Consider the following 13,314-nt stretch of genomic DNA (forward strand, 5'->3'; position numbering starts at 1 on the left):
TATGAAAACATCTGCTCCCAGATGCCAGAAAGTGCCTTCTTAAATTCCGAGGCCACAGCATGCCTTCCCCCAGTCTCTTCCCTGCTTCTCAAACTTTCACCTTTTGACAAATGGGAGTTAATATTTTCTTTTAGTAAGAGAGGCCACACCATTATAAGACTCCTGCTTTAATAAATGATGATTAACAGAGTATTTAGGGTTAAAAAAAAGTGATTAAAATGAAATCAGATCTCAAAGAACTAAACTTACTTTTAAAAATCCGAGCGGAAATCTGTATGAAGCTTATTGCTTTTTATTTCATTCTCTATAGAACAAATCATTCTCTATAGAACAAAGGTAGTTATAAGCCCAGGTATAAACCACTTCTTATGGTTCTCTCAGGCTGAGTCACATTTTCACATCACAGGTAAGAGAAATGTGCTAGTCAATGCCTTCAATCTGGTCCTGGTCTGCTGTAAGTGTGCCCTTGAAGGAAACACTAACTGTAAATGTACAGGTGGGGAGAAAACGTCACAGCAAATACGTAAAGAGAATTATGCCACAGCTTATGTCAGCAAAAGAAAACAAAAACATGTAAGTATTATGTAGTAGAGAATGCTACTATAGCTGGGGCTCCCCACCCTCTTTGCCCTTTTGCAACTCTGTAAACCTTAGGCTAAAAAGAAGCCCCATCTAAGTTAACTGATATCTCTTTCTTTAGATTTCCAGAACCCAGATGGCTTTTATAGCACTCGTGTTAGTAACTACTCACAAGAGACGGTGCAAGTCCAATGCAATGCTCTGCAGAACACTCCCTGGCTAGCCAAGACTGCCTAAAGCCCAGCCTCACTGCTGCCTTCTGGAGCATGGAAATTCTCCAATGAGGAAAACGCAGGTTCAATGGGGTCAAAGAACCAGCTCTTCCAGCTCCTTCAGGGTGGGCTGTGCATAAACCCGATCCCTGTCTACCAATGCTCATTCTCCTGAATCCTGGTGTGTCAGTGGCCATCGATGATATTTGATTCTGGGAACTCTAGAAGGCTGAGCTAGACCTAGATCTAAATAACCAAGTATCAGACATAGACATTTGGAACTGTATTAGTAAGTAGGCTCCAGGCACTTTCTATGTTCTAAGAAGTGTTCTATTTTAGGAAAAGATAGCCAAGGATTGGGGCCCATGGATTATTTACTCAAGAGTGGTACATGCTTCATCAATGTGAGGGGAGGGGTTCTATCCATTTCTCCTTACATCTGCTTACTCTCAGACCAAACAACAGAAAGAGCCAAAACAGTGAGAGTTGAAGAACATCTCTCAAGATGACATTGTTGTTTCATTTACCAAACACTGTGACAAGACACTGCTAGGAACTGAAATCTGGCAGACTCCATAATAGGATACATTTAACAACACAAGGAAATGGAGACTTTCTACTGGGGTGCTGCAGAGGCCTACAGCAGCACAGCTGTCTAGTTTGGAATCCTAGTTCCCACGTAGAGCTTTATAATCCTAGGAGACAATTTCCCTTCACTTTTCAAAACTATATGAAGAGGGGATATTAACTGTATCTTCTTCATGAGACAGTGCTGATAGGATTCAATGACAGAACAGGACAAAAGCAGCTCAGAACAGTGCCTGATGTACAGCAAGCAGGCGGGCACATTTGCTACCACTCTCATCATTGTGGGAGTTCAGAGGACTAAACAGCTGATTTGACTTAGAAGGAAGAAACAAGTCCACAGGGTAGTGGCTGGGACTTGTCTGTTCACTCTTCTAAGTGCTCAGCAAATGTGTAAATAACATCAAAGTTTATGGCTTAGCCGACGGATGCCAGACACATCCAAAGACTGTCAGTCACATCTAAGCCCAATTCAAAGCTACACTTTACTATACACACTTCACAACACTGTTTACCAACAGTGTATTTTTAATGTGTTTCAGGATAGTTTTAATTTGTTGAGTGAAGTGCAGTGTCCTACATTTATCTGCATGTATCATCCGGTCCTCACTGCTGCCTTGTAAACTGGCCCAGCAGGCATTATTTCTATTTTCAACATGGGAAAACAGATCTGGTAGGTCTGCTTTGGCAGAGGCTGATGAGAAGCCAAGTCCTTCATTTGCAGGCCTGTTATCCTTTAGTCTTGATACAGTGCTTGGGGGGGGGGGGGTTCTGGAAACAGCAAAATCCCAAACCCCAAATGGCTTAGTGTTTTCAAATTACATGGAAACAAATAACAATAGACTGTCTGCTGAAGAATACACAATGACCATAGCCATCAGCAGGGGAGACGTTTTAAACTGCAGATTCCACTAAGCCCTTTTAAAAAAGTGTTTGCACTAGATGCAGAGCATGAACTATTTCTGTTGAATTCCTGTTATTGTTATTGGACTCCAACTTCTACTCTCACTTTTGGGTACAATCTATGTTTACAAGTAATTATGAGGGAGATTAAAGAAAGTAATGTCACAAAATCTGCATGCAATATGTACCCTATATAGTGTACCAAGGCGCTTTTGCTGTGCTATTACTCCCTCTATACTCAGCCCAAGGAACCACTTTTTACCATAGTCCAAAGGCCACATTACTTATTATTTATACTTTAGACATAGTTGGCTTTTATAATCTCTAAGTCTGTAAGGACTGTCACCTATATCCTGTTTGTTTTTCATGAAAAAGTAATGAACCAAAAAGGAAGTTACCATCCAGAAATAACTTATCTTTGATCAGTTATGCTACCAGTAATTTCGGGATCACTAGGCACCACCTTTGACAAACAAGATTATGAAGGGTCCAAAGGGCATCCTGGGCTTACTCAACCCACCCACAGTTCCTGACAGAATGGAGATGCCGGTGTTTAATCCCCAGTGTGCTAAGTGCAGGTTGTCAGTCCCTATAGTCAACCTTCCAGTCAGCCCGTGGCCCCAGGGACAAAGTGGGTAGACACAGGGCTGGGGCAGTGACCTTGACAGCCCCCTCGAGGGAAGCTCAGCATGGTCACGGGTCTGGGGTAGTGGCGTGACAGTCTCTAGGAGCCCGGAGGAGGCTGACAATGAACACCGCCATGGGTCAGTGGTCGGTTCGTGTCGGCACCTCCCTCCGAGACCCGGAGGGTGGATGCTCCGCCAACAAAGGTTCTCCCCTCATCCCTACGCCTATCGTGGGGCCGGCTGGGAAGGAGGCCCAAGGGTTCCGAGGGAACAACACCGGTGGGCGGTCAGCCCTACCTCCTCTGTGACCGTGGGGCAGTAGAAGATGAGCACTAGAGTGGTGACCAGGTTGATGGCGAGGCCGATGAGGGTGATGGTGTTGGGGGCCATCCAGAGCGGAATCCATTGGAGCAGCCAGGTCCAGTAAAGCTGCAGCGGCGGCTCGAACAGCGACTCTCCCACCGCGGTGTAGCGGTGCTCCTCCAGCCGCCGCAGCTGCGTGGCGCTGAGCGGCTCACCCAGCGCCTTCACCCACCGCGGCGCCGGCCTGGCCCCGGCGCCCACCGCCATGGCCGCCTGCGGGGCCCGCCGCGACCCAGCGCAGCCCGCGGCCCGCGCGGGAGGCGGAGAGAGCGAGCGAGGGCACAGAGCCCGGGCCAGCTCCGCCGGTGGGACTCACTTAGCGGCGGGCCGGGGGCAGGGTGGGCGGGGCGGGGGCCGGGGCCGGGGGCAGGGCCTCGGCGAGCTCGAGGGCGGGGCGGGGCTGGGGGCGGGGCTCGGCGAGCTCGCGGGCGGCGGCGGGGCTGGGGGCGGGGCCTCAGTGAGCTAAAGCTCGGGCGCCCTGGACGGGCTTGGCGGCCTGTGGTGCTTTCAAGTTCGGGTCCTGAGTCTGCCCCTGTGACTTTCTTTTTGGGGCTCCGGGACTGGCCTTCCTCTTCAGCCTCTGCTCACGTTTCCGTGGCGACGTCTCGCTAGCCTGGACCGTGGCAGAGCTGGATTGTCTATCTGTTCTAGTGTGCCTACGCTCCTGCCGGCCTTTTATGAGAATCAGGGAGATGCATGTACCGGTCAGAAAACATTCAAGCACCATGGAGGGATGTGGCCCCTCGGCATATTAATTTAGTTAACCCTCACTGCGGGATCAGACAGTGAAGTTTTAAAATAAATAAAAACAAGCAAACAGACAAAACCCAGACCTGAGAAATATTGTCAAAGGGGAACTTAATGTTTGAAACCCAAATATCTGTTTTTCAGACCATTTGCCATTCACGGGGTGGCTATTTTTAGACACGCCCTTATTGAAGTTGAGAAAAGTCTAAGTTTCACAGAATGGTTGAAAAGGCTGATTGCCACATAATGGAAGGTCACCAGTCCCTTACCTCACAATGCACCCATTTGGACTGGGAACATCCTGTCATAAACATGTTCTATTGCCTAACCAGACGCAGGCCCGCCACTATTGCCTTTCACGTCCTGGGTCTGATCTGTATGCATCTGTCTAAGGCATACGACAAGCTGGAAACTACGTGGAACAGCAGATGCATTCTGCCTTACAGTATTTTGACGAAGGGTCAGCAAACTTGAGTCTGAAGGCCAACTCCACCTTCTCATTTCCCACATCCCACGATAGAAGTATGCTTTTTACGTTTTTAAATTATTGGGAAAAAAATCAAAAGAAGAACAATGTGATGTTGGAATTTACATTTCAGTTCTGTGAATATAGCTGTGTTTATTCCAACGGAGGTGAGGAGATGTGAAACAGGATGGACAAAGTCTTGAATATTTACTACCTGGCGTTTTACAAAGCAAGTTGGCACACAGGCAGTGGTGGAACATGCCTTTAATCCCAGCACTCAGGAGGCAGAGGCAGGTGTGGGGGGAAAAAACCGGCAACACTTGCATTATGTATTCCTAGCATTTTATTTATTTTGCTCCTGGATTTATTTTGAACCTAGGACCGTGCTCTCTATTGCTGAGTTTTATCTTCAGTCCTTTGTTTGCTTTTTGTTTTGAGATGGGATCTTGCTATGTAGCCTAGACTGGCCTTGAAGTTGTGATCCTCCTGCCTCAGCCTCCTGAGTAGCTAGGATTACAAGCAAGTGCCACACCTGGCCTCTTTTAATGAGACACGATTGTAAAGGGCACAGAGCACTCTCAGAAGGTATTGACAATTGCTTTAGGCTGCACTAGGTAAACTATTGTGGCTTAAATGAGATAGAAATCGGTTTTGCCCAAACACACTGTCTGGGTACTTGATCAAGGATTGCTACAAAAGCTCAATGCATGAGAGACACTGTTTTCTTCCATTTTACTGTCTGGGGCCACAATTCCCAACCAGTTGGAAGGAGGGAAAAAGAAGGGAGCTGAACTCTCTTGCTTTGAAGTTTAGGATCCAAAGCTTTATTCCTCGTTTCTGACAGAACCCTGCCATGTGAGTGTAACACCTATTTGGGAGAAGAACGAGAAGTGTAGTCTTTAGCTGGCCAAGTATTTTTATGGTTAATTTCTACTACTGTTGAAAACTGAGAGAGCTCATGCTGGAGAGCAATCTGCCCATTTCAACCACAGGCTTGCATTTTGATTTTTTTTAATGCACTTTTTCAAAAAGATAGTATTTTATTAATTCCTTGACAATTCCATACAATATGTTTTGATCATAGTAATCCCTTATTCCTCTTCATAACTCCTCCAAAACCCACTCCTAATTCCTAACCTCGAAACTTCATGTCCTCTTTATTAGTACTGGTTTTTTTTTTTTTTTTCTTTTTTCCGAGACAGGGTTTCTCTGTGGCTTTTGGAGGCTGTCCTGGAACTAACTCTTGTAGACCAGGCTGGTCTCAAACTCACAGAGATCCGCCTGCCTCTGCCTCCCGAGTGCTGGGATTAAATTGTTGTCCATACACTTCTTTGTGTGGAGCCATTCGACGAAGCATTGTCAACCTACCAGAGGCCACGTCCTTAAAGAAGGATGAGTCTTTCTCTCCTGGCAGCCTTCAGCTGTCAGTAGTGCCTCAGGGATGGGGAGCAGAGAACCCCTTCCTCCTTGCTCAGACTGTTGACTAACTTAATTCTGTGCAAGTCTTACGAAGGCAATCACAGCTTCTGTGAGTTCATGAGTTACAGTGATCCTGTCATGTTCAGAGAACATTGCTTCCATCCAGTTCTCCCTGTCCTCTGGCTCTTACCATCTTCCTGCTCTCTCTTCTTCCATAGTCCATGAGTCTGGGGAGAAAGGTATGACACTGGTATCCTACTTAAGGCTGAGTACTTCTCCAATACTCATTTTCTGCAGTTTGACCAGTTGTAAGTTTCTGTGCTAACCACCATCGACTGCACAGAGAAACTTCTCTGGAGACCTGAGACCTGCACTAGTCTATGAGTATAAAGATATGAATTTAGAGGGCTGTGTCCTTTTAGCAAAATAATAGTAGTAGGCTTACTTCAGAGGCCTGTAAGCTCCACTTCCATGAGTTCTTAGTCATATTTATAGTACCAGACATGTGTTTCCTCCTGTGGAGTAGGCCTTAAATTCAATCAGGAAGGGATGGGTTACCTCCATAATATTTGTGCCATTATTACACCAATGGGCATATCTTACAGTGCTGGTCATTATTGTAGCTCAAAACTTGGTAACACGGTTGATGACTCCCTCTACCACCATTTTACAGATGGGCATGATGAGGTTCAAGCTGTTGTCCACAATTATACACACAGCCAGCACAGTGTTGAGCTAGGATCTGAGCTTATGCATTCTTATTCCAGAGCCTTTAATCCCAATCTGCAAAGTGCCCCCTAACCCATGATGTGACTGAGAACAAATTAAGCATTACTGATTTAGAAATCTGAAATGCTCCAATGTCCAAAACTTTTGGAGCAGTGATATGATGCTTGCTGCAAGTGGAATATTCCACAGCTGATGTCATAAGACATGTTAATCAAAAAGAGAAAAATTGTGTGAGAATACCTTCACACCGTTTATGAAGTATACATGAAACAAATGTTGGCACTTGGTTCCTAGATCCAAGATTTCTCATTTTATGCATATACACATAATCTGAAATCTGAAAAATATCAAAACTTACCGGGTGGTGGTGGCGCACACCTTTAATCCCAGCACTTGGGAGGCAGAGGCAGGCGGATCTCTGTGAGTTGGAGACCAGCCTGGTCTACAAGAGCTAGTTCCAAGACAGCCTCCAAAGCCACAGAGAAACCCTGTCTCGAAAAACCAAAAAAAAAAAACAAAAACAAAAAAAACAAAAACAAAACAAAACAAAAAACCTTGGATGGGGATTTACTTTTGCCTGTATTGAACAGTCCAGCTTCTAATGTATCATGTAGGTTTGTGCCGTTATAATTAATCTTGAAGATTCCATAAAGAATTGTTTTCCTAGATAAGGAGTAGCAAAATGGAGTTCATAACTTCTTTTCTCAAAGGAAAGCAAGTTTTTGCACTTGGTTCTTTTCTATAACTTACACTGCATTTCAAATTTTCTTCAACATCTTTCATGTTTAAGCCAAATTTCCCAAAAACATTACATAGTTTCATGCAGTTCTGGTAGGTACAAATTGTACATGAAGTAACTACTTCAAAACCCAGTTTTCACTGGTTTGGACAGAAAAGCAAGGTTCCAATCAACAAATCACCTAGACCCCAATTTGATCGTGGTACATTATGTGTATCAAATTTTACACCATATCCAGTAAATACATATGATTAAAATAATGACTTTTTAAAAGGAATCACTTGGTGAGACTTGCAAAATATGCATGTTTACAGTTCTGACTTGATTATTACAATTGCAGGGTCCTATTTTGAAAACACCTGTTTTTTAAGCTTTTATTTTTCCTTTATGCATTTGAGTATTTGCATATATATATGCATATATATATATATATATATAGAGAGAGAGAGAGAGAGAGGTGTGTGTGTGTGTGTGTGTGTGTGTGTGTGTGTGTGTGTGTATGTGTGTGTACCATGCACATGCCTGATACCCCAGGAGGCCAGATGATGGTGTTGGATCTCCTGGTATTGGATTACAGATGTCTGTAAGCTTCCATGTGAGTGTTGGGAACTGAACCCAGATCTTCTGGAAGAACAGCAAGTACTCTTAACCATTGAGACATCTCTCTAGTCCCATAAACATTTGTTTTTATTAGATTTATTTTGATCTGTCTCAATACTTTGAGATACTAAAGTTCACATTTTATGTAATTATGGTATCTAACAAAATATGTAGATATGCAGTGTTTAATAATAAATTGGCTAAGACCTTTGCTCTCCTCTCTAGACATGCTTAGTGTCCACTCAAGATCAGAGAAAACAAAACAGAATTTCACAACAGAATCCCTGAGATGTGGTAACTGCTTTTTATCTGAAATTGCAAAAGCAATTGAAGGCTAAAGAAGCTGTTCTTCCTGGGACACAGTTATTCTCCCTCAATCTTGTCTCAACCCTTAATCATTTTTAATGGTCCTTTCCTGAGTCCACATTGTACTGTTAAAATGTTTTCCATGGTATGATTTGAGGAACCCTAAAGAGAAGCTCCTTCTTCAAAAAGTCTTTTTCAGCAACTTTGCCTAAAACTGGGTTAAGTCACATTGGGAATTGAGTTGGGTCATTATCTGGAGGGGTGTTGTGGTTTGAATCTGCACCGAGCCCCAAAGACTTAGTTTGGAGCACTTGATCCCCAACTGATGGCACTTTGCTGGGAGGTTGTATCACCTTTGTGCAGTGTGGCCTACCTAACAGGAATTGATCCCTGGAGTTGGGCTTTGAAAGCTATATGCACCTTCCTTTCCAGCTAGAATACACAGTTTTCTCATCAGCAGAGATCTAAAAAGCCTCTATAACATGGTCCCACCACCATGGCTGGGGCAAGCCTTTCCCATCATGGAACCAGGAGCCAGAAGAAATCCTCCCTGCACCTTAGGTTGCTTCCATCGTGCATTTTGTCACAGCGATTTGAAAAGTAACAACAACAACAACAACAACATAAGGGGATACATGATTCAGAATCTTTCCTTTAAGAAGGGGACTGGATGTTGGAGAGATAGATCAACTGTTAAGAGCCCTTGCTGCTCTTCCAAGGAGCAATGTAGTTCCCAGCACCCACATAGGGCAGCTCATAACCACTTGCAATTCCAGCCAGTGAACCTGGCTTTGGTGGGACACCTGCACACACATGGCACACACACACACACGCACAAAGAAAATAATCTTAAAAAAGGGAGACCAGAAGAAGGGGCAAAGGATTGATTCTGATGGTCAGGCAGTAAGGAGATGTGTGTATAACCAAAGTATATGACATTCATGTATGAAAATGTCCTAATGAAATAATTTATTTTGTACAAGGAATATATACTAATTGAAAATTGTAAACACTTGGAAAATAGAGTATTTTTGCTTTGGGACAGCTGAGAGAGAGTGGCCCCACATAAATAGTCATACAAGGAATTAGACAGAGAGCTGGAGCCCCCACCTCCACCCCACCCCATGAATGTGCATAGAAGTCATTAGGGATCTCACTGAAATAAAGATTTGCAAATTTGTAAGTCTGGGAATGAAGCTGAGAATGTTCATTTTTTAGAAGCTCCCAGGTGGCCAGGTGGGTCATCAAATCACCCTTTGAGTAATGGTGTCTAAGCACATAGCCTTAGAAGGTTGGAGTACAGACACCACTCTGAGAAACTCCTTTAGGTCCCATCTGGAAGTGGACAAAAAGAGAAAGAAAAGACTAGAGTAATTAAAAGATAAAAAAGAACAACTGGACTCTATTTTTCCCAACACTGATGTTTTTAAGACACAGAGGGTCTAGATAGAAGAAAGATAGGTATTTAAAATTATATATTTTACTCTGTAAATTTTTTTTACATATATTTAAAAGACATTTTATACCAATTATGAAATCTACTTGTAGAGCAATGGCTGCCTACTGTTGAGACCTATGGTGGTGTCTGAAACTTCCCTGAGATAATACTATGGGTCTCAGGCTAGGAAACCTTCAGCACCTTGACAGTATGCCTGAAGAAACCAGCATCTGTTTAAATACCCATGAAGGGGAATGTCTTAATATTAATTAATTTGTCCTGACTAAGCCAGAAAGGGTGAGGACAGGGCTTCCCCCGAGATTTCATCCCTCAGCTTTCTCCCACGGTTCTCTGTCTTCTACAAAGGATGCCCGGCAGGAAAGGGTTAAGAAGCCATGGCTGGGTTAATGCTTGCAAGGCAAGTCAACAAGAGCCCCTTTCTTTTCAGTCCTTGCTTCCTCCTTTAGTTCCTTGCCTGCTAACATTATTTCTGGCTACATTTCTCTGGCGGCTCTTGACAAGCCCTTTCTTCTGTACAAATAACAATGTTAATCTGTCTGCCCCTCCTCCTGCTGCTGAATACTGCTCCTAGGTCTTGGCTGGCATTGAGTCCCCTTATGTCACATGCTCCTGGTCTATCTCTTGGTGCTTAAATCCTTAAAGGAGTAATTATTAAGGGCTGAATTTGGCCACAGTTGGTGTCTGTCACTAGGAGGACTTGAAAGCATGAAATGCCTCAGGAAAGCTCATGTTACCCATGGACCCTGTCTGCTGAGAGGAAGTTCGTGGCACTCTCGCTATCAGCTGCTAGGAAGAGCTTAAAAATAGCCCCCACTAACAGGTTTTCCTCACAGCAGCCCCCACTGTAACCCCAACTGTCTTCTTCCAATGGGACCTCCCAGTGCAGGAATAAGAACTGAATTCACAGTGGCCCCGGTGGACTCCCAGGTAATGGGCTGGAAAAGGCACAAGGCACTTCATCCTGTAACCTGCAGGGGACACTTTCTTGGCTCCTTCATCCCTGGAATCTTCCAGACGGCCACATGATGTTTTATTTTGAAACATGGCTCTCTTCCAATGACCCTTTGTCATAATTCTTGAAGATTGCCTTACAATTTAGGAATGGTGGCTCCTTCCCTTGTCACAGTGCTGTGGATGAATTCTGCTTATTCTTTCTTAAATAAAAATATATAAATTGAGTAAAAATTTTTAAACTTTAAAATTTTAAGCCAGTATGTATAATTTAGTGTGTAGTGTTTTTTAATGTTTCCTGGGCCCCAAGATTGGAATGAGTTGAAGGAACAAGAAAAACAGGGGTGAACACTCTGTCTTGGGGAGCTAACAGTTCCTGACAGAAAACAAAGGTAAGATCACCGTTACTTAGAGGAAAAAGTAGATATGCCGGATGAGCCATATGAGTGGGTGATTGTCTCCTTACTAACATATTTGAATCACCCAATGTCCCAAGCCACCTTTGAGTCCTCATTCTACGTCTGTCCTGGTATTTTTCCCTTGCAACCTCCTTTAGGTATTGCTAAGGCCACCACACCTGGGAACACAGAGAAATCGCCAAGTAAGTTTAAGAGAGCAGTGCCAACCCTTAGAATCAGGATAACAGGTTGTCTAATGAATTTGTTTCTCCAATCTAAGCTTTTTTTTTTTTTTCGGTTTTTTGAGACAGGGTTTCTCTGTGTAAGTTTGGAGCCTATCCTGGCACTCGATCTGGGGCCCAGGCTGGCCTCGAACTCACAGAGATCTGCCTGCCTCTGTCTCCCGAGTGCTGGGATTAAAGGTGTGCACCACCACTGCCCAGCCAGTCTAAGCTTTTATCAACATTTAATTACAAAGGACTTTATAAATTCGTGTAGCAGTAACCTAAATCTCTGGTACAAGGATAGCAATTAATTGGAATCCACACACACACAAAAGGGTAGTTTCTTTTAGACAACTAATAGACAACTAAGTAGGCACACTGGGAGAGGTCCTAGGCACTCTAGTCTCATGGCCAAACTCTAGGCACATCTGTTTTCCCAGTTTCTCGGCACACAGGTGACTGTAGACCATGGCCTTGACGTACATGTGTTGGCTATGAGGCACATCTATGGGAATTTGGAACCAGAAAAAAAGACCCTAGAAATAGAGGCTATAAAAGGGGGGGGGGCATAAGAAATGTTGCAAGCAGGAATGTCTGCATGGATCCAAGTAATCCTTGAGTTGTGGAGGAAGCTATGATTTGAGAATCCCAGAGTGAAACTCTAGAAAATACTGAGGTCCTTTCTGCCAAATTCTGCCAAATTGAGAGGTAGTACTGTCTAGATCTTTCACAAAGAACACATAAAACTAGCATGTGAAATGCTGTAGCAGTTAATTTTATGTAGTAATGGGATTGGCAGCAGAATGCCACATAGATGCTTAGACAACACTTCTGGTGGTCTTAAAAGATCTTAGAGCCAGGGCAGCGGTGGTGCACATCTTTAATCCCAGCATTCGGAAGGCAGAGGCAGGCCGATTTCTATGAGTTCAAGGCCAGCTTTGTCTACAAATTTAGTTCCAGGACAGCCAAGGCTACCCAGAGAAACACTATCTTGAAAAACTAAAAATAATTTTTTAAAAAGTCTTAGTATTTGAATGGATGGACTGAACAAAGCAGTAAGCCTTCTCAATGTGGTTGGACATTATCTAGTAAACTGAGAGCTCTAAGCACTCCTAGCTCTCAAGCTTTCCCACCCAGGATGAAATTTGTAACATCAGAGTTCTGATTGTTAGGCTTTCAACTATACTATTGACTTTCCCCTGTGTTTACCTTATGAACAGAAAACTATGGGTGACCAGTCTCCATAATTTAAAACCAATACCTTTAGACTCAATCTCTACCTAGAATTCAATCACTTGTCTATCTAATTAATCTAATCATCTACCTCACATTGGTTCTGTTTCTCTGAGCATCCTAATACAATAGGCAAACTTGAGCCTTGAAAGCCAAATGGCTGGGTCCCACACTTGCTAGAATCACGTGTTTTTTAATAAACCACACACTCACCTGTGTATGCTGAAGACCAGTGGCTGTTCCTTCACTCTTTCCTAAGCACTGGGAAAGAGCACAGTTGACCAGAGAACCCGAGGCTTTATCTCTGTTGAAAATTTGGCACTCCACCCCCAATCTGCAGCCACAGCTTCTTCACCAGCCACCTCTAGTGCTGCACTTTTTGCATAGAGAGTTGGTATTGACATGAGCCCCCTTTAAGGTCCAGGCCACCCCGATCTCTATCCCAGTCTTGTTCTATCTCCTGTTGTCTCTGATTGTTCCTTTTCTGTCTCTTAGTCTGTCTTGTTCCCTCCCTCCATCTTCTTCGTTTTCTCTGTCTCCCAGTCTGTCTTTCTGTCAAGTGCATGTCCCTACTCTGGGACACCCTTCCACTCTCTCCTCTGTCTTCTAATAAACCTCTTGCATTAGGTCTGTAATACTTGGCGTGTCTCTTTGCGGCTCACCTTGGCCAATACCTAAAGGTAGCTTTGCCAATGATGCTTTATCATTTCAATCTCCACACAGGACAGAGGGTTTTTCGGTCTCCCTAGTTGCTGGGGAACTCATGATCCCATTT

General features: G+C 43.9%; 1 protein-coding gene across 3 annotated transcripts in view; it reads right to left on the minus strand.

Moving 5' to 3' along the window:
• The window catches only part of Chpt1 (choline phosphotransferase 1), a 30,884-nt gene extending 27,299 nt beyond the window's left edge, over positions 1-3,585 (minus strand). The window contains exon 1 of one of the 3 annotated variants that reach the window (XR_003480540.2): positions 3,203-3,579. Coding sequence is in view for 2 of the 3 variants with exons in the window: in XM_027392567.2 (XP_027248368.1) it covers positions 3,203-3,475 (273 nt within the window). In the remaining variant the exon portion in view is untranslated. Of the gene's footprint in view, positions 1-3,202 lie in introns of all 3 variants that reach the window. The other 2 variants (XM_027392567.2, XM_027392566.2) reach the window with 2 other exon arrangements.
• Between the last annotated feature and the right edge of the window lie 9,729 nt (positions 3,586-13,314).

The sequence above is a fragment of the Cricetulus griseus genome (assembly GCF_003668045.3).
Source record: "Cricetulus griseus strain 17A/GY chromosome 1 unlocalized genomic scaffold, alternate assembly CriGri-PICRH-1.0 chr1_0, whole genome shotgun sequence".
NCBI classification, from domain to species: Eukaryota; Metazoa; Chordata; class Mammalia; order Rodentia; family Cricetidae; genus Cricetulus; species Cricetulus griseus.